Source organism: Phalangium opilio, unplaced genomic scaffold (genome assembly GCF_054372755.1).
Source record: "Phalangium opilio isolate 3A_F unplaced genomic scaffold, DU_Popi_V2 ptg000217l_1, whole genome shotgun sequence".
In the NCBI taxonomy this organism is placed as follows: Eukaryota; Metazoa; Arthropoda; class Arachnida; order Opiliones; family Phalangiidae; genus Phalangium; species Phalangium opilio.
In genome coordinates this window covers 13,599,115-13,620,579 of record NW_028324218.1, presented here as the reverse complement: position 1 = coordinate 13,620,579, position 21,465 = coordinate 13,599,115, and the positions used below count along the sequence as shown (strand labels likewise).

Here is a 21,465-nt window from a genome sequence, read left to right as displayed (position 1 = left end):
TTACCACGAACAATTTATTAGCAATAATAGAAATATTTTGGAAAAGATGTCAGATAATTAATTGGAGAATATTTTGGAAAAGGTGGCAGCTAATTAATAGGAGAATATTTTGGAAAAGGTGGCAGCCAATTAAAAGGAGAATATTTTGGAAAATGTGGCAGTAATTAGTAGGAGAATGTTTTGGAAAATGTGGCAGCTAATTAGTAGGAGAATGTTTTGGAAAAGGTTGCAGCTAAATAATGGGAGAATATTTTGGAAAAGGTGGCAGCTAATTAATAGGAGAATGTTTTGGAAAATGTGGCAGCTAATCAGTAGGAGAATGTTTTGGAAAAGGTTGCAGCTAATTAATAGGAGAATATTTTGGAAAAGGTGTCAGCTAATTAATAGGAAAATCTTTTCGAAAAGGTGGCAGCTAATTAAAGGGAGAATGTTTTGGAAAAGGTGGTAGCTATTTGAAGGGAGAATATTTTGGAAAAGGTGAAAGCTAATTAAAAGGAGCATATTTTGGAAAAGGTGTCAACGAATTATCGGAACCAAACCTAACCTAACCTAACCTATCCTAACCTTACCTTACCTAACCTTACCTTACCTAACCTTACCTTACCTAACCTTACCTAACCTAACCTAACCTAACCTAACCTAACCCACCCGAAACCAAAATATTATAATTTTAATTTAAAACTTAAAGACCTTGATGGAACTACCATTAAGACTGTACTTCATTTTAAGCGCAATTTGTTTATTTACTAATTCTATATATCTCTTGCCTTGAAAGGAATGAAAGTGAGCGTTTTAATTAGTATCACGAAATATTTACTTTTAATATTATTAACATACCTTTCGGAGATTCGAACCAACAACCTATCGCTTCGCAGTCCAACATCGTATCCACTACACCACCGAATTGCTGACGGCTACAGTGTTTCAATTTATATTGATGTATTTTCAGGGGCATATTCGGACGATTGGGATTTCGGTCCATCGGGAATATAGCCATTGGGCTGGAAATCTAAAACCATTGCGGGATTCTCGGTCGAATGGGATTTCGGTCCATTGGGAATTCGGTTGAAAGGAACGATACCGAAAATAACACATGTACCAATTTTCATCTTTATGTCCAAATGTTCTAGGTCAAACCCTAAAAGTTCTAGGTCACACCCTAAATGTCCTGGGCTAATACCCTTTTCCTCACCACATCGACAGTGCACAGTGACCTCATAGAGGGCTTAACTGAAAATCCCCCTCTCTCGCTCCGACTCCGTGTTTTTATTATTTTCGCAAACTATAGTTTATATAATAATATGTCTATTGTTGATAATACTGAACGTTAGTATATTAAACTTCTCTATATGAATAATATGAAAAAAAGTTGTTAATTTAATATTATCGACGCTGTGCAACTAAATTTTTCTCTTCAAATTTTATAAAGGGCCCCCAAATCTTCCTTAGCCTATCTGTAAAAAAATCCTGGCGGCGCCACTGGATTGGGGGTTGTGAATTTTAGAACATTCAAGGCGATTCGGTTTTTTCATGAATCTTGAAAAGCCTATTGAAAACAAGTTGGGAAAACCAAAATATTACCTCTCCGAGTCAAGACGACTACTTACAAACTTATTTACCCAGATATGGAAATGTTTCTTAAGTTAAAATTTATGAAATATTAAAGCAGTATGCAAAGCATAGCAAATATACTGTAAATCAGACGACATTTTACATCCAATAATGATATACTTGTACACATTAAAATCATCCGATGGGGGAAAAACGGGAAATGAAGAGATAAAACTTTGGAGAGATATATACCTGTTTGTAAAGGCCCAATTTTCTACTCCTCAACTGTATGCTCTCTATGTTCAAAGCCATATTCACAACAGGGCTGCCATGTTCTCGCGTGATCAACTGGTTTCACGCCAATTAAATAGCTATAGTCCCATAGAGCTATTTGTATTAATTCCTCCATAGTTTTTTCGCCAAGCTGAGAACTACGCGTTTTACGTCACGTTATCCAAAAAGCCGACTATTTTCTTTGAAGACCGCGCTAGCTCAGCGCTAAACACCGTGACGTCAAAATTCAAAAACAAAATCCCGTTATGCTAATAGCTCTGGGCTCTGCTGAACGCGGCCCAGATTTCCACCATGATTATAAAATCTAAGCCTAATTATTTAAAAGTGTATTTAACTTTCGGCTCACTCTGAACCGTTAATGTCTCTGCATTACAGAAACGAAAACCAAACCCAAGCGTTTACTTTTTGGTTCACTAAGCCTATTGACAAATAAAAGTTCATTTGACCAATATAGTAGCGTTGTGCTTGTATTCACTTTAGAAAGGATTATGCTATAAACAGATGTAGTATAGCTTAAGTAATATATAATCATCCATTTTAAATAATAATATTAAAAATAAATCTTTGGAATATCAAAATGAAATAGAGCTTTAAAGCTACAAAAGTACTAAATGCAGCATAATTACGAAAAATATTTCCACATATTCACTTTATATTAAGGATAAAGGGAATATTATGGTTCTGTAGGATTTCTTTACACATCAAAACAAAACGAACTTTTAACGCAGCGCACTACTGTAACAACGGACGGACACACACAGACAAAACATAGACTGCTTTTTAACTCTTTCTGTATTAATTTTGAATTGAGAAACAAGATTATCTTAAATATTAAAATAAATATAATTAATATTTAATATTTTCTTCGTTAGTTATTCGCCTTATTGAACGTTACATCGTTTTAAAAAAGAACAATTAAACATTCTTGAGAGACTTGACTAATATTGGCGTTTGAAATGAAGCATACGCCGGTTGCTTCGCCTTAATCAAATAGGTAGTATATAAGGGTGTCGAACTACAGCTAAAAGCAAGAACAACCGCAATTGCGAAAACCTATCGTGGACTACCCACCCTAGGGAGGCTAGACGTTTCTCGTAACCCTAGCTGATCGCCGCGAATGTCTTAAACCAAACGATGACGATGGAGTAGAAGCCAGGTGTACAGACTGGTGTCCAAGTGGAATGGACAAAAACAAAGACCAGAAGATGGTGGTGTAGAAGCCAGGTGAACAGACTGGTATCCATGTGGGATGGACAAAAACAAAGACCAGAAGATGGTGGTGTTAGAAGCCAGTGTGTACAGACTGGTGTCCATGTGGGATGGACAATGACCAGAAGATGGTGGTGTTAGAAGCCAATAAGTACAGACTGGTGTCCATGTGGGATGGACAAAAACAAAGACCAGAAGATGGTGGTGTTAGAAGCCAGTGTGTTCAGACTGGTGTCCATGTGGGGTGGACAATGACCAGAAGATGGTGGTGTTAGAAGCCAGTAAGTACAGACTGGTGTCCGTGTGGGATGGACAAAGACCAGAAGATGGTGGTGTGAGAACTCATGTAGAGTAGCCAGTAAGTACAGACTGGTGTCCGTGTGGAATGGACAAAGACCAGAAGATGGTGGTGTGAGAACTCAAGTAGAGGAGCCATTTCCGTGACTGTGAAAGCAGTTCGGAAATGGCGAACACGTTTGCTCCGATTTGGAAACTGCGAACGCGGTCACGTGGTTGTAACAACAGACACACACACACACAGACACACACACGGACACACACGATCGTTACAGAACCTCTCCGTGACATACGTCACTCGGAGAGGTAAAAAAAAAATTTTAACGACCGTGGCCGTTCCTTTTTTTAATTTTTTAAAAAGCAAACGATCTACCCCGTTTTCCGGTCCCTTTAGAGATCCAGCGTTCATGGGCTGAAGAAGTCACGCCCCACTCACGTCAAAAAGACTTACAAGAGAGGAGCTCGAGATTTCTAACAGTGTTAGGAAAGGGGGAAAAACGAATCCCCTATCCATGGAGTTAGGAGTTCCTACCCCAGCAGAGACGTACGCTATACCAACTATTGTAATTGTTTACTTCCTAGGTTAATTTAATGGACTTCTGATATTACCGATAACGCTGATCGCTTCGAAGTGAAAATTCGGTTTTGGTCGCGCTACTTACTTTCCTTTCCTAAAATTAAAAAAGATTTGGATAAGATGATATTTGTATTTTCCCACTAATCTACCCAAAGTCCAACGGAACCCACGAAGTGATATCTAGTTTATTAGGGAGAAGGTTTAAGATGCCTAAGTATTCGCGCGCCATAGTCCCAGTACCCCTGTTTGAATGTCCCCCCTTTCAAAATGCAAGGGGGGACGTGTAAAAACTAGGGATGAACCGGTACCGATACCATATCGGTATTGGCACCGGCACCAACACTCGGGGTTTCTCGAAAGTATCGGATCAGTTGGTTTAACATGATACTAAACCGATATGCGTTAGATGGCGCTACATTTTTAGTTCTTTCAGTACTATTGGAATACGTTACCTCATGTTTATGATGTTTTTGAAGGTCGATGCGTTCTTTGACGTTGTAAAGCCTTCAAAGATCGGTAAGAAATGATCTTTCCCGCAATGTAATGGCTTTTTCAAGGTGTAACCATAACGACAAAAATATTCCAAATGAGTTAGACTGCTGATATAAACTGCATTTCCTTTGTTGAAGATACCATCCAAGTCACCTTTCAACTCAGTCGGGAGTTTTTTGCAACGTCTTACGTATTCTTTAAAGATGTCCTGACGGGTTTCCTGTCGATGGAAATTTTTGTTTGTACCAGGGATAGATTTAATTTTAGAAGTAGGAATGGAGAACGGTTAGTATTTATTTCAGTCCGTCTCAAAGCCCAGTATAGAGCCCCTCCCTCCAACACGTAACGAAAAGTTTAAATTATCTTATTGGCTCACTTAAAACGTTTTGATGACGTTGCTGACGGGGACGGCGAAAAATATGTAATTCCTTTTCCCTCTGTCACTATGGCCCGCCTCTTCTTTCATACCCTTCCGTCCCGTGGAACGGGGTCCGGGACTTTGGCGTGCGCCTACATTACTCTGTTCTCCATTAATACTTCTAAAATTAAATCTATCCCTGTTTGTACTCAACATATAAATGAAAATTTTTTTAACCTACACTGTAAAGCATTACCATAAAATTTACTGTCAAAGTACCGGCAGCTATAACTGCCAGTATTTTTTTTTCACTAATAAAAAAACCATTGCAAAAGGATAGGAAAAACGCGACTGGCAGGAATTTAAATTCACTGCTTTATCGTAATTAAGATTTTAATTAAATGAAATTAATTTTCATTGAGTATGAAAGAAGAGGCGGGTCATAGCAACAGAGGTAAAAAGGAATTACGTATTTTCCGCCGTCCCCGTCAGCAACGTCATCAAAACGTAGCTTAAGCAAGCCAATAAGATAATTTGAACTTTTCGTTACGTGTTGGAGGGAGGGGCTCTATACAGGGCTACGAGTCGGGTCTAGTAAATTTGAATGTACCCAAAACGTAATCTTCGCATTTATGCAACATTTTGCGTTCCATGATACCGTAAACTAAAATCTTATTCGTGAGTACGAAACTTTATGCAACCGGCTTGGGAGAGCTAATTTACTGTAATTTACGCCTACCGACTGTCGTATATTTGAGTTACAATCTTAATGGGATATAACTTATGACTATCTGAACTTCAAGGATCAGAATCGGTTTAAAACAAACAAACTCATCAAAAACTTTTAATTTTACATGATAAAATTACACTAGACATTATTAAAATTGGCCAGAGTGGTTCTCTCTCTCCCTAACTTATTTTTGCTTCTTCCATGTGAAAGTAATATTAAAACGTAGTCGAGGGGATATTCACTACATCGTTGCCAATTTTAAAATAATCGAAGGGATATTCACTAAATCGTTTATGGTCGAGGGGATATGTACAAGTTTATAAGATGAGTGATGCATAACCCTATTTACAGGTTTATGAGGCGAATTATGCATAACCCTATGTACACGTTTATAAGGTAATTACCTGCGATTGCCAAGTCACGATATTTTTGATACGAACAAAGATGTATAATAATGATAGAGTCAAAGAATATTGGTTATTAATTCGGAAAAGGACTTAATTTATAACATAATTGTTCAATTGGCGATTGAATAAGAAGAAAATGACAGACTTGGCTCTACATGGGATCTCAGAACGTTTTAGGGCGGAGAGGGCACGAGGCGAGGCTTGGCCCATTTTTGTACATGTTAATGTTTTTCATAGGATCTCACTTCTTTTTGTAGACCCTCTCGTTACACTTCGGTAGTTATATTAAAACAAGACCCTCTCGTTGTACTTCGTTTGCAAATATAATTGCTAACGTTTGCCATATTTACGCTGAATTACCCCTTTCGACCGAGGTGAAACCCTTATTGTCGACGGGAGGGTCCAATTTAAATTAAGGCAATACCACAATCCTCTCTCACGCTTTAAATATATCGAGCAAACGTAAACCACAATTCACAAAGCTTAACCTCACCTGTACAATTAAATGCAATGCTTAAACTTACTATTATAATCCCCATACTTTTAAAAACACGAACGAAAAATATCACTTCATCACAATTCTCTCACATTCACTCTCAATTCAATGACGAACGAAAAGTTTTATGCTGCCAAAGGCATAAAATAACCATTTCTTCGGTTGGCTCTGATACAACCATTTCTTCGGTTAGCTCTGACATAACCATTTCTTCGGTTAGCTCTGACATAACCATTTCTTTGGGTAACTCTGACCATATTCAAAATCGCGAATAACTACTACTACCATGGATGAAGGATGCGCGTGAAAAACATTCGACGCTCTACAGGATGTGCAACTCCCTATACTAAAAAGTAGACTAGTCGATACTAGCGCCGCCTGGCTACCAGCGCTGGAAACCCTCGCGGGAAAAATAAAAATACTTGACATAAGAAAAAAACACGCGCTAGTCGCTACCGTAAATTTTTTTTCTTAGCGTCGTCTGCTAGAAGCAAAACAGAGGGATTTTTTCTTATGTCCAGTATTTTTTATTTTTCCCGCGAGGGTTTCCAGCGCTGGTAGCCAGGCGGCGCTAGTATCGTCTAGTCTACTTTTTAGTACCGGGAGTTGCACATCCTGTTGAGCGTCGAATGTTTTTCACGCGCATCCTTCGTCCATGCTACTACCACCTGCTACCACCACACCCACCACAGGCTCGCGGGACAAACTAATAGCCTCATCGTAAATCTACGATGTACGATGTGGCTAAAAAATGTATGCTAGTCTAGAAATGGCATCTTCTAGTGTCGTGGTCGCTGTATTTCGCGCATATCGAATTAGGCAGGCATTTCTCAAGTTTATGTGGCAGTCTTCGTAACTTTACAGTGTATGATAAGACATTGTATCGCCTTAGTTGGATGTTGTACAACCTTAGCACATTGGAAACCACACGGAGTAATGCAAAATGATGTTTGCCCTTGTTGAACTATCAAAGCGGTAACTTTTTTACCAGTTCCCTTTTATCCATGGAATCGCGTGCACGTCCTTTTAGCGTTACACTAAACTATGCTTAGCTCATAATATTTCCCTGTAACCACACCTTGCCTCTATGATTTTAGCGAATTATTTTTTCGAAATAAATATTAATTAATTTATCAATAATGATTTTTTTTTTGAGGTTTCAATGCGAATTGGGCTCTTACGTCCGCGGCAAGGATGCGATTATTCAGGGTTCAGTATGTGTGTAAGCAGGAGAAGGAAATGATGTTTACTTGGGAGGTGACGGACGGGGTGTGGGGGTCAAGTCACCTCCGGCGGACACGGGGCAGTCGGCACCTATAGCATGGATGAAGGATGCGCGTGAAAAACATTCGACGCTCTACAGGATGTGCAACTCCCTATACTAAAAAGTAGACTAGTCGATACTAGCGCCGCCTGGCTACCAGCGCTGGAAACCCTCGCGGGAAAAATAAAAAATACTTGACATAAGAAAAAAACACGCGCTAGTCGCTACCAGTCTTGGAAATAGCACAGGTCCACAGGTCAAAAACCAGTTTATTAATTGCTCGGACCAGTTTTTTTATTCAAAATCCGGGGGTTACTGGTCCTTGGGACCAGTTTATTAATTGAGAATTTTTATGAAAATTCAGGAGGGACCAGTTTAAAAATTATAGTCATTATAAATTTCTACTCCATGGATATAGTCTCCTAGCCTTGACATTTTCTCATTCTTGCCTAAGTTGCCTTCCTTGCTACAACCACAGCCACTCGATCACGCTTTGGCTTCACACAATTTTTTTCCTATGTAAAAGCGTGTGTTGGTAATTATGGGCTTTTTCGCTCGAAAAATCCAAGGAGCCAGCTTTTAACATGACCGGCTATGGGAGGAACACAGTTATTTTGCCCTAATTTTGAAACTACTGGTGCAAACCTCTTGAAATTTTAATGTGCAAAACAGCGTTTGCTATGTTTTGGAAATTTTTAAAAGTTTCCCTTTTATAGTTTTTTTGTATAAATATTAGAACGAAAATTAGCCCTACTTAAAGGGCTTGGTCTTGGAACGGTTTAATAAGTTTTTCCGTTTCACTTGTTCGAATCTCTTGAAATTTTAGTGAGAGGCACATTGAACGGTTTTAAGTTATGATGCAAATTTTCGAAGTTTTCAAAGAAACAATTCACTTCCAAAAAATTCATTAAAATTGTGCTTGTGCATAATCCTACAACCTATTTAGTCGCTTAGGGAAATTTTAGGAAAAGGACTATTCGTTTTAAAAGTTGGAAATTTTCCACAATAATTTAAAACCTTTAAATATGCCTTTCACTAAAATTTCAAGAGACTCGAACCAGTGAAGCTGAAGGAAACAAATTTAAACTGTTTGAGACTAAGCCATTAAATTATGGTTCATTTTCGTTTTAATGTTGTTACAAAAAGCTTTGTAAGAGAAAATTTTGCACAAAAGTACCAAACATTATTTTGCAAATCTCATTAAAATTTCAAGAGATTTCAACCAGTATTTTCAAAATTAGGACCAAAAAACGGTGTTCCCCCAATGACGCAGTTAACTCTGATTTTTGACATAATTTTGCATCTATAGCCCGATCGAATGGGCTGTGCGTCAACGAAATACTCCCTTAATTTTTCCATAGGATTAGTAAAAAATAAATTAGGGATAGGGTCACTGGTCCCAAGGACCAGTTTAATATTGTAGACGCTGGGGGTCACTGGTCCCGAGGACTAGTTTCAAAAAAATCCTTATTTCCAAGACTGGTCGCTACCGTAAATTTTTTTCCTTAGCGTCGTCTGCTAGAAGCAAAACAGAGGGATTTTTTCTTATGTCCAGTATTTTTTATTTTTCCCGCGAGGGTTTCCAGCGCTGGTAGCCAGGCGGCGCTAGTATCGACTAGTCTACTTTTTAGTACAGGGAGTTTCACATCCTGTTGAGCGTCGAATGTTTTTCACGCGCATCCTTCGTCCATGCCTATAGGGTAGGATCGCCGACATGTGTCTTATTCCCTCAAACTTTGCCGCCCAGACGCTTGGCTTACAGGAGTGCGCCACACTCCCGGCTATCAATAATGATAATTTCATGTAAAAAAGCTGTTCCCTAATTTTAAGAAACATATTAGCTTATTTCCGCACCCGCTCTTTAAATCTGAACAGTGTGTGTCGTCTGCTCTGTTTTCTGAAAGAGATTTTTGCGAGCGAGCGAGGGAAAGTACGTTATCCTAGAGCTTCAAATTCAAGGTAATATAGTGTATGAGCCACCTACATTTTCGAGTACCAACTCTAGGGACTAAAAACGAATGTAATTTTCGGAAAGATGGTTGGATAGGGTTTGCAAAACCGTGTGATGGCACTGTCTATCGCCCAGCTATTCAAGATGGCGGCTTAAGGAAAATTTAAATCGGCTGTATCTAATGAACTACTAATTGTATTGCAATGTTTAATATCTCAAATGGAAGATGTTAAACAGTTCTTTAATTTATTTACACTGGTGTTTCATCATAAATTGCATATTTTTGCAGAAAATTACCAAAAAAGAGATTTTGACCTCCTAAAGATACGATGTTTTGTTTTATTAAAGGAAAACACTTCGACTTGGAAAATTTTCAACATCATATATCATATCTACATTAAATAAGCTGCATTTTAAGCTATTATTTACCTTCCTACGTTAATTTATGAATAAGTGGTGGAAAGAAAGATTTAGGGGCTGCCTTACTTTTAGTCAAATCTGGAGTGTTTTATTGTGCTTTATATATTTTTCAAAAAAATAAAAATTACCTTATTCAGTTGGAGATAATAATTTTAATAGTTATTTTAATTTAAGTGCAGCAATGGTTTAGATTCACTACAAGCGGCGCTGTTAGCCTAGTGTTATGAATTAGTCATACCAAAATACAACGCAATAAAGATAACGTGGTATTTTTACAGTGGCGTCGCTAGGCCTTTTTTGGGGGGGGCTATAGCCCCCCCAAATTCCAAACTTAGCCCCCCCCCAAAATAATCCGTAAACCCTACCAAAAAATTCCAGTTAGCAACCTAAAATTCTGTAGCAATATATAAAAAATTAAAATGATACATTCGTTAAGTTTCATGTCTGCGGAGATGAATTTCAATATCAAACAGTACAGTTTTGAAGAAAAGAACAGATCGAGACAAGTAAAATATTTCAGGTTCTTTCGAAGCGAGTCCCAATAGTGTTGACTAAAAGCTAACCAAAACTAAAAATAAACTCAAGACGAGTGGAAATCCTTCATAATCGGTTCCGTAGTTTTTAACAATAAAAGGTTGTATATCTTTTAAATACGAATAATTTCACGTTGACACATATTTGCGGATAGTTTTAAAGGTCTACACATTGTCCAATGAACCCATTTTGCAATTTTTTTTATTAAGTTCTTATAATAACTAGTTTGCCCAGATTTAGCCCCCCCCCCCCAAATTTCAAACCCTAGCGACGCTACTGTATTTTTATGACGACGTCGACGAATGTTTTTTTATGCAGTTCAGTAGGTGCCCAAAATGTCGCGTGAAGAAGGAACTAGCTGTGTTAGAAAGCCGTGTATTCTTTGTAACAAAGAATCACCTTTAACAGAATTGACAATTCCTCAAGATGAACAATCATGGCAGTCTCTTCGTAGTGCGGCGGAAGTTAGAAATTTTGAGCCAATACTGAAACTGGTCTTCTCTGAATCAACAATGGATAATTTATACTACCATAGGAACTGCCGAGCGAAATTTACAAGTAAGAAAACTTTATTGAAACTTGGGAAACAAGCCGAGTCTGCTGGAAAAGAGTTTTCTGAATGTCAAGATACCAGAAGATCGTCAAGGGCCGGTCCCTCAAAATCCAGAGTTTATGACTCTGTTTGCATTTTTTGTGAAAAAACATCCAAGTATCTTAAAGGGTCCAACACCCGTGAGCAACTAACACAGTCAATGGAATTAAGAGCAGACGAGACTGTTCGAAAAGCTGCGATTGAGCGAGCTGATGATCGTTTATTTTCCATTAGTGACTCTAGCATTGAAGTTAAATGAAATAAGGAACAGACCGGAGTTTCAAGAAATATTCGATGACGTAATTCATAAAACAATTCAGAAATGGCTGCTTTTTCAGCAACACTGTAAGCGTCTAATAATTCAGAGTCTGACTTCATGGTTGAAGGGTTGATTTTTCAAGAGTAGTCTTTGTAGTATGATTTGTGATAGTGGGCTTCTGCGGCCTCAATGTCTCTGCTAGTTAGGGCTATTAAACGATCATCAGCTCGCTCAATCGCAACTTTTCGAACAGTCTCGTCTGCTCTTAATTCCATTGACTGTGTTAGTTGCTCACGGGTGTTGGACCCTTTAAGATACTTGGATGTTTTTTCACAAAAAAATGCAAACAGAGTCATAAACTCTGGATTTTGAGGGACCGGCCCTTGACGATCTTCTGGTATCTTGAGATTCAGAAAACTCTTTTCCAGCAGACTCGGCTTGTTTCCCAAGTTTCAATAAAGTTTTCTTACTTGTAAATTTCGCTCGGCAGTTCCTATGGTAGTATAAATTATCCATTGTTGATTCAGAGAAGACCAGTTTCAGTATTGGCTCAAAATTTCTAACTTCCGCCGCACTACGAAGAGACTGCCATGATTGTTCATCTTGAGGAATTGTCAATTCTGTTAAAGGTGATTCTTTGTTACAAAGAATACACGGCTTTCTAACACAGCTAGTTCCTTTTTCACGCGACATTTTGGGCACCTACTGAACTGCATACAAAAAACATTCGTCGACGTCGTCATAAAAATACCACGTTATCTTTATTGCGTTGTATTTTGGTATGACTAATTCATAACACTAGGCTAACAGCGCCGCTTGTAGTGAATCTAAACCATTGCTGCACTTAAATTAAAATGTGTTATTTTTAAGTTTAAAACGAAATAACTATTAAAATTATTATCTCCAACTGAATAAGGTAATTTTTATTTTTTTGAAAAATATATAAAGCACAATAAAACGCTCCAGATTTGACTAAAAGTAAGGCAGCCCCTAAATCTTTCTTTCCACCACTTATTCATAAATTAACGTAGGAAGGTAAATAATAGCTTAAAATGCAGCTTATTTAATGTAGATATGATATATGATGTTGAAAATTTTCCAAGTCGTAGTGTTTTCCTTTAATAAAACAAAACATCGTATCTTTAGGAGGTCAAAATCTCTTTTTTGGTAATTTTCTGCAAAAATATGCAATTTATGATGAAACACCAGTGTACATAAATTAAAGAACTGTTTAACATCTTCCATTGGAGATATTAAACATTGCAATACAATTAGTAGTTCATTAGATACAGCCGATTTAAATTTTCCTTAAGCCGCCATCTTGAAACCGGCGCCATCTTGAATAGCTGGGCGATAGACAGTGCCATCACACGGTTTTGCAAACCCTATCCAACCATCTTTCCGAAAATTACATTCGTTTTTAGTCCCTAGAGTTGGTACTCGAAAATGTGATATTGAACACCTGGCTCATGGACTAATAATGTCAAAATATTAATCCAGGTTTCCATGACTAATGGACAGTTTAATATTTGACCTGCCTCTTTGATCGGCTACTTACATATTGGGTGAGGTCTGGAATCCCCTGGTCATTATCATATCGGCCATTTCAAACAGAGTGACAGCGTAAGGAGATAATTCTTCATCACTACAATAGGGACTTGGCAATTCATGCTTAACTCCGCCCCCAGCGCCATTATGGTATGTTTTTTTAACAGAATGAAAGCTACACAAGCCCCTCCTCCTGGTATGTTTTTTAGCACTAGTGGAAGGTAGCCTGACGTTGCATGACGTAGTACTGCCAAGTCCCTATTCTGAGGTTAATATCGCACTATAGTTTCTTGGAATGCCCTTCCTGTGTCTGTCACGTAAGCCCTCATTGTTGGACAATTTAAATTGTTATTACGTTGCCATCTCAATATTTAATTTGTACATTTAATTATTTAACTCACTTAATTGATTATTATAATAACCCTATGCATGACCAGTTTCCTAAGCCAAGCTGTGCGGCACACTGGCTTTAGCTTACACTGGCTCAGGAACAAAAAAAAAACTGAATCAGTTGGACCCCTCTGTTTGCAAATCCTTGGGTGAACTGGAAAGACAACTGTTGTATGCTATTCTCATTTTTGCATGAATAGCCATCTCCTTTCAACGCTCAGTATCCACTATCGATTACATATGAATGAAAACATTATGCTCAAGTGCGGAAGGAATTTATAGAAACATGTCGCGACTTAATGATGAGCGTCCATTCAAATGCGATACTTGTGATTATCGTACAAATTTTCGGTCGAATTTAAAGAAACACGTCTTGACTCACAATGATGAGCGTCCTTTCAAATGCGATATTTGCGATTACCGCGCCCGAACACGTGATAAATTAAAGAGACATTTAACGACTCACAGTGATGAACGTCCGTTCAAATGCGATATTTGCGATTATCGTACCCGGTTTCGGTCGAATTTAAAGACACACGTCTCAACTCACAGCCATGAGCGTCTATTCAAATGCGATATTTGTGATTATCGTACTCATTTTCGGTCGAATTTAAACACACACGTCTCAACTCACAGTCTTGAACGTCCTTTCAAATGCGATATTTGTCATTACCGCGCCCGAACTGGCTGGACTTTGAAGAACCACATCTTGTCTCACAGTGATGAGCGTCCGTTCAAATGCGATATTTGCGATTACCGCGCCCGAATTCGCGGGAATTTAAAGCAGCACGTTGCGTCTCACAGTCATGAACGTCCATTCAAATGCGATATTTGCGATTACCGTACCCGGATACGTGGGAGTTTAAAGACACATGTCGCGACTCACAGTGACGAGCGTCCTTTCAAGTGTTCTTTTTGTGATTTCGCAGCCAAGTCAAAGCAGAGTTTAAGAGCTCACATTGTTAGTCGTCATCCATCAAAATCTGGAGTTGAGCGAGAAATTAAGAAAACTGTCGAGTCCAAAGGGGAAAACAAATATGGTCCTTCAAAGTTTATTCGGAAATGCCGATTTTGTATGATAGTTTTCAAAAGTCGTGAGTCTTTAATTTCCCACGAAAATATTTGTCGAAGCATCAAGCGTGAACGTATTTATACCAAAGACAATTCTGAAAAGCCAAATCAGGGAAACATTGAATCGAATTTTCCAGATTCTAAAGATGTTCGGTCTGAAAGTAGATCAACTGCTGTTGGAGACTTTGTCGAAATCCATTCTGAATCAGATCCTGATGAACCCAGAAACGCAACAGAGTCGAATTGTACTCGTTCAGAACGTATCGGTTCCAACTTCAACCAAGGACTTTCTGAGCGTAAATTTAATACCATATGTTCAACCATAACCTCTGAGGAAATGAAGAAAGAAGATCCTGATGAACCCAGAAACGCAACAGAGTCGAATTGTACTCGTTCAGAACGTATCGGTTCCAACTTCAACCAAGGACTTTCTGAGCGTAAATTTAATACCATATGTTCAACCATAACCTCTGAGGAAATGAAGAAAGAAGCTGAACCCGTGTCGAATGATAATTTTAGTTCAGAGCTACACTTCAATTGTGTCAAATTGGAAAAAGAATCTGCAATGCCTCTTTCCGCTAACGAAGCGATTTATGGCCCATATTCTGAAGCAATGAGGCGGGAATTAAGTGTAAAATGGGAAGAACCAATTGATCACCTGAAGGAGGAGTTTGGTTTTCATAACAATGACGTTGTTGATCATGAAACTCAGTTTACCAATAAACAGTGTTCCATTATTTTGACCAAATTGGAAGATTCGGGGAATTATCATGGATGCTATTACATCAGAATGAAAGAAGCACCTTATCTTTACGAGGTGGTTAAAGTTAATTTGAATCCCGTCATTTAATCCATTTTGATGTATCGTAGTGTGGCTAAGAAGTCTTATGTCTGTTTTCCATTTAAGTAATCATTACAATTTCACGCTATCGTTTTATTGTAACAATACGCGCGCGTTTCTTACTTTGTTTTCAAATAAAGTTACTCGAATTGATGAATTGCTTACTTTAAGATTTAATTATTTTAGCATGATTTCGAAAACTCAAAAAAAAAACAACATGTTTTGTGCAGTCATTACATTTTCTTTGAGGATACGCGTTACAAAAATTACTGAAACTTATAGTTAAAAGATCGGCATCTCACCAAAATGGTCAAAATATGAGAAAATTATTTTGGTCTCTCACGATACATCTGGAAAATACCACAAGACATTCATTCTTCTCCTCATCTGGCGGCCAATGAAAACTTTCCTACGGTTGGTGAAGAAATATTTAGGGTAACTGCAGGGGTCGTCGACTCATTTGCGCAATACAATTCCCATTTTTATCGTATCGAAATCGCATCTTTAAGGATACCGATGCATGAGTGGATAATTTTACGAACTAAGAAAGCTACAACAATTGGAAGAATATCTTGATTGCTAATTCTAGCCTTTGAAAAGCTGAAAGAGCTTTAAAACGAAGCGAGCGATTGTTTGATAGTTCTAAAAGGATTTATTAGTTTTTTTATCTCTCTGATTTTAGGATTCAGTTCAATTTAAATTTATGGAGTTAAAAGAGAGACGTTATCTGTACGAATGTGTGCGTGGATACTGTCTCTGTTTATCTCTTCAGATGAAATTCAAGACTGATTCTAGGCTACAAGACCATAAAAAACTTCATGAAGTTTACACTTTGGAGATTTTTTTTTCTGTGCTGGTTCACCCTTGTTGGTATGTTCGTCTAAAAGTCATGCAGTAAACGGGAAAACATTCAATTAGGGGTCAGTACTCAGTAGTCCTAACTTGGAACAGCTCTAATTTTGAACAGTTTTCTTAAAAACGTCCTAATTTATGTTTGGTACCTTCAAATGAATACTTAAAGGGCTCATTTTAATTTTATAGATTGAAAACTCCTCTATCTATAGAACGCAGCTGTAAGGCTCTTATCATAAAATCCCGAGAAGATAAAGCTATATTTAGGCAACCTAATATTTTCCATAATTAATTTTACCAAAATCGAAGGGAAAATACTCCCTGGATAGCTTTTACGACCAATAGGCAAAATGTACGCTTACGAAAAAGTTTTGAACTTTTCTTCAAATTTAACACATTAAGCTCAAGCTCGGCCCAAAATTGCTATTGGAGAACAATAATAGAAAATACTTCTTCATTTACTTAAAATGCAACACATCGAAAAATGTTAATTTAATCCTTCATTATACATCTTTAATTTATGTTCAAAGTGAGTCAAGAACAACAAATATGAACTTGAAAGACGCGTTGATAAATGTGTCAATGTGGGATTGACAAAGAACAGAAGATGATGGTGTTGGAAGCCAGATAAGTACCAGACTGGTGTTCATGTGGGATGGACAAAGATCAGAAGATGGTGGTGTGAGAACTCAAGTAGAGGAGCCATTTCCGTGACTGTGAAAGCAGTTCGGAAATGGCGAACACGTTTGCTCCGATACGCAAACTGCGAACGCGGTCACGTGGGTGTAACAACGGACAGACAGACACACACACACACAGACAGACAGACACGGCCGTTACAGAACCTCTCCTGGACTACGTCACACGGAGAGGTAAAAAAGATTATCAGTGTATCGGGTCATTAATTTTTGATGAGATGGCGATCAAATCAAAATATCTCTATGATCGAAAAATGGATTTGTTCTTTGGCGAAAATGACATCACTCGAGATGAAGTGGGGGTATCGGAAACACTAGCAACACATCTTCTGTGCTTCTATTACCAAAGCTTATCAACTGATTTTCGTATGCCGGTAGCTTACTTTTTTGTTGCAAAATTAGCCGCAGAAAGTCAGTATAAAATGACATTGGAGGTGATTAACGAAGTTGAAAAACAAGGGTTCCAGATTATGCGCCTCGTTAGCGATAATGCCAAAATCAATGTTGCAACCTACAAGAAGTTAGGTAATGGGACTCTGAAGCCAGTAATCCAACACCCATTTGATAAGGAGCGTAAGCTGTTTCTGGCGTTTGACCAAAGCCATATTATGAAAAACCTTAGAAACCTCTTTCTAGCTAGAGTGATGGTCTTCATAGGCTCTGTCATTTCTTCAAAGTTCATTAAAAAGCTCTATGACCTACAAGAGACATTCGCTGCATTGATATTAACGACAACTTCAACGGTAGCCATGATAAAACACCTTCTAGAAATTGATTTCCTTTTCGTCCTAACGTCCAAATTCTCATCTGATGCGATAGAAATGTTCTTTAGTCACCTTCGCCCCAAAGGCGGCTACAATCATATGATGGATGCCCGATCTTGTACAACCGCCGTAGAAAACACTCTCAAGACTGGACTTTTAAAACCATCCAAATTTGGCAACGCGTATATAGAACCTCAAAACATTGAAATATTGTCAACCACTGTGAAGGACATTCACGCATTACCACCACCAAAAGGAATAATCACCTTGGCAACATTAGAAAGTATGGTCAAAGAAGTACCAGACTGGGTTATGAATATTCTTGTACGCATGAACACGTTGTCTCCTCTGGATTCGGTTTTGCCTACTTTAAGAAACACCGCAGCTGCTTTGATAGGCGGATATATTGTTCGAGTAGCCGAAGAAAACAGTCAATGTGAAATGTGCTTGGATCGTGTCTCCCAACCTAGATCCAACGCAAAAGCTTTAAGTTTAATACATATGCTGGATCGTGGGGGATATAGATATCCCAGCAACTATTTGACGAACATTTTAATTGTTATTGCAGATTTTGTAAAGGAAGCAATGCTCTTCATTTCAAAACGATGTTCATTGATGATACTAGTACATATCATTCAACCATATTTTGAGAAGGCTTTAAAATGTGACTGTGATAGTTATTTGCCATTAACGAAACTACTTTTATCAAAGTTTATAAGACCGTTGTTAGACAACTACGCGAAAGATTTAACTGATCGCAAAGAATCTTACAAGAAATTCAAAAACAAACCTCTTTCTAGAAAAACTGTAAAAATGTAAACAAATTTTACCCACACTCACTGTGATCATAAGAAAGATGCTGTGATAAATGCAGTTTTTTGTTTTAACAAGTTTAAAATAAACTTGTCGTTTGAAATTTAATGTGTCTGGTTATTTAAGTCAGCTCCAATATTATCCTCAATACCTATAACCGTCCACTTGCAAGCTTTCAACAATTTCCCATAGTTTTGAATTTGCCGCCAGTTTAAAACCTCAGAAATGCGACATCTAGCGGCATTTGTGAAATCCTATCTGCCACCCCCTTTTTATTCGTATTTCATGGCCTAGTATTAGAGAAGGCAGTGGTCTGGCCGTAAGTTTTCCATGGACGTGTTTACTTCATTTATATTTAATATTAATTATATTATCATCACCTGCCTTCTAAAACGTTTTGAATTTTGTTTACTTATTTTTTATTTTTCTTTTCTCTACTCCCAGGGGATGGGATTTCGATCAACTTTGGACCGAAGGATATGCCCGTTTACCCGAGGCACACTGTTTGCATTGCGGGGGTAATGCTTTAGGAGTCGAGGGTGTGATGCTACCTCGATAGTTTTCTACTGTATGAATAGTAGATGTTATCAGAGCGTCCACCCTATAGACGTGCTTTCTCTGCCATCACCCCATGCCCTCACAATGATGCTGACCCCGGTCAAGTTGTGGAACCTCCAGTGGCTGCCATGAACCCCCAAGTCTACGTGTGAGTTACTTAAAAATATAAAAGTTAATACTTCAGTGTCCTGCTAGTTAATTTAAAATATACTATAGTTGATCATTTAGTATACTGCTGGTTAAAATGGCTAATAGTTTAGCGTGCTACGAGTTAATTTAAAAATATATAATAAATAGTTTAGCATACCGCGAGTTAAAGTTTACCGTATGAAATATGATGGTTTATGATCCTAATATTTATTTATTTTAGCCCACCTCCGCTCGAATACGTCGAATGGTCTGTAGACGAGGGGTTCATGGAGGTTCTCCTATCATCCGACGGCTCTGAGGATGAGGAGGAGGAGGCAATAGTCTGGCCGTAAGTTTTCCATGGACGTGTTTACTTCATTTTTATTTAATATTAATTATATTATCATCACCTGCCTTCTAAAACGTTTTGAATTTTGTTTACTTATATTTTATTTTTCTTTTCTCTACTCCCAGGGGATGAGATTTCGATCAACTTTGGACCGAAGGATATGCCCGTTTACCCGAAGCATACTGTACCCCACACTGTTTGCATTGCGGGGGTAATGCTTTACGGAGTCGAGGGTACCAGAGCACGTGTGATGCTACCTCGATAGTTTTCTATTGTATGAATAGTAGATGTTATTACTATTGGGGTAGCATTTACTACATCAAAAATGATGTAGTTTTCATGGGCTCTGGCGCCGGGGATTGGTATCCCAAAAATTGTTAATGATAACAAAAAGTTTTTTATAATTTATGAAAAAAAAACGAAAAAAAAAAAAGATTTAAAGAGAGAAACTAGATTCATTATTTACATATATTTCATCTCCTACCTCCTTTAAATATGGCTAATTTATATATATATTGACATAATTGGCGGGGTTTTGAAAACCATATAAATCTATAACAAGATAGTTATTTTACATACGTTATCATTCTCTCTCTCTTTCAACAGGGATTTACTGAAGAAAGCGATAGAAGAATTGGGGTTCGGCGTTGTACCCAAAAGTGGATTGGAGTGTCCCTTCTGTGAGGGGGAGTTAAAGGAGTCCCCGGCGGTTTCTGGTATGGTGAACTTAAAACTTAGTGGACTGGAGTCCTAGATTAGATTGATATAAATAGCCGGAAACTTATGCTGGGCTTAAAATATTAATTATATTAAACCTACGTAAAATAATTTGAAACCCAAATCATTCAAACATTTTCTTTTTATTCGAGATTCTACAAATATTGTTTAGCATTTAACACTATCCTTCGCCTACAAAATTTAGAACTTACAAACGTTTTATTAACCAAAGAAAGTCTGCGAAATACTTCTTCGCGTCATTGGATCTCATGTGATAATGAACTTCGTAAAACATTAAACTGTGGGTGATCACACAGACACTCGGCTGAGCCAAACATAATGAATTCCAATAATATATATTTTAGGTCAAACACAGTGTATTCAACGCCTCTGTTTTGTCTTACGTTAATGATACGCTATTTGAAGCAGGTGTTGGGATACTATTTAAGATAACGGTTCCAGCGTCGTATTCAAGAAATTCGAGCCAATATTTCTAGATATTTTTCGTTCAAAGTTCAGATTTCATTGGATTTATATAAATATTTCGTCTCGCTCTGCTTGGTTTTCGATTTTCTAAGTAAAACCAAGTACTTCTACAATGGCAGGGACAGGTAGGATATTTTGTAATGCTCAGAGAGTATCTTCGAAGGTCTTTTAGCTAGACGGTCATGGTCATCGTTGTTGGCCATAGATGGTCGTTTTTACATTGCTTTTATTTAATTTTTCCCCCGCCTAATTGAAATCCCAATATCTCATAATATTGCATACTGAAGAAATTGAGAATTTTACCCCATAGTTCATTAAAAACATTGTTAGGAGTTCTTGGCAAAAAGCGTTTGTTGCAAATTCCATTGTTATATTAGTACTTTTTTGAGAGTCTCGGGAAAGGATCCGATTTACATGTTCAGCCGGTCTAAATTTGGACACTTTTACAAATAGGCTTTTGTCCCTTATTGCATATAAATTTTAGCGTACCTTACTAAAGACTCAATATTTATCTTTCTAAAAAAAATGTAGTTTTCATTTCAAGTTTACAACTTCCCTTGTTTTCAAGAAAAAAATACTTGAACTATAGACTATGAACCATACCTTGGACAAACATTTTTTAGATTGAACGCTCAGTTGCATATGAAATAAATTTTTGATATAATTAAAGACAACCATAAAATGAGCGGAATACATAATGTATGATAAATGTCAGAGTACGCCAGTAAAAAGAATGACCGAGAGCTTATATCACAAATAGTAAAACGACATAAGTTTTTGCGATAACAGTTTCTGTACGACTTCATACCTGAAAATTA

The 21,465-nt window shown here is 37.7% G+C and overlaps 2 protein-coding genes and 1 long non-coding RNA gene across 6 annotated transcripts; all 3 read left to right on the top strand.

Moving 5' to 3' along the window:
* The first annotated feature begins 12,935 nt into the window (after positions 1-12,935).
* Positions 12,936-15,430, top strand: LOC149616710 (uncharacterized). Of its 4 annotated transcripts, none has more exons than XM_089856308.1 (2): positions 12,936-13,054; positions 13,570-15,430. In XM_089856308.1, the coding sequence occupies exon 2, from the start codon at positions 13,614-13,616 to the stop codon at positions 15,288-15,290; it is 1,677 nt and encodes a 558-aa protein (XP_089712434.1). In that variant the 5' UTR covers positions 12,936-13,054; positions 13,570-13,613; the 3' UTR covers positions 15,291-15,430. The 4 variants fall into 4 exon arrangements, with proteins under 4 accessions (XP_089712434.1, XP_089712435.1, XP_089712433.1 ...); XM_089856309.1 differs by having other exon boundaries at positions 12,946-13,054; positions 13,652-15,430; XM_089856307.1 differs by having other exon boundaries at positions 12,956-13,054; positions 13,417-15,430.
* On the top strand, positions 13,004-19,703 carry LOC149616708 (uncharacterized). The gene is made up of 4 exons (XR_016375781.1): positions 13,004-13,129; positions 18,853-19,114; positions 19,337-19,444; positions 19,570-19,703. It is a non-coding gene; the product is annotated as an uncharacterized LOC149616708 (long non-coding RNA).
* On the top strand, positions 16,348-18,838 carry LOC149616709 (uncharacterized). Its single transcript, XM_089856310.1, has one exon. It carries the CDS (start codon positions 16,867-16,869, stop codon positions 18,412-18,414), a length of 1,548 nt encoding a protein of 515 aa, XP_089712436.1. The 5' UTR covers positions 16,348-16,866; the 3' UTR covers positions 18,415-18,838.
* Positions 19,704-21,465: the final 1,762 nt, after the last annotated feature.

What these genes read in the sequence shown, in the direction of transcription:
- LOC149616709 (XM_089856310.1), top strand. Translation starts at nt 16,867, where the DNA reads ATGGCGAACACGTTTGCTCCGATACGCAAACTGCGAACGCGGTCACGT.
- LOC149616710 (XM_089856308.1), top strand. Translation starts at nt 13,614, where the DNA reads ATGAAAACATTATGCTCAAGTGCGGAAGGAATTTATAGAAACATGTCG.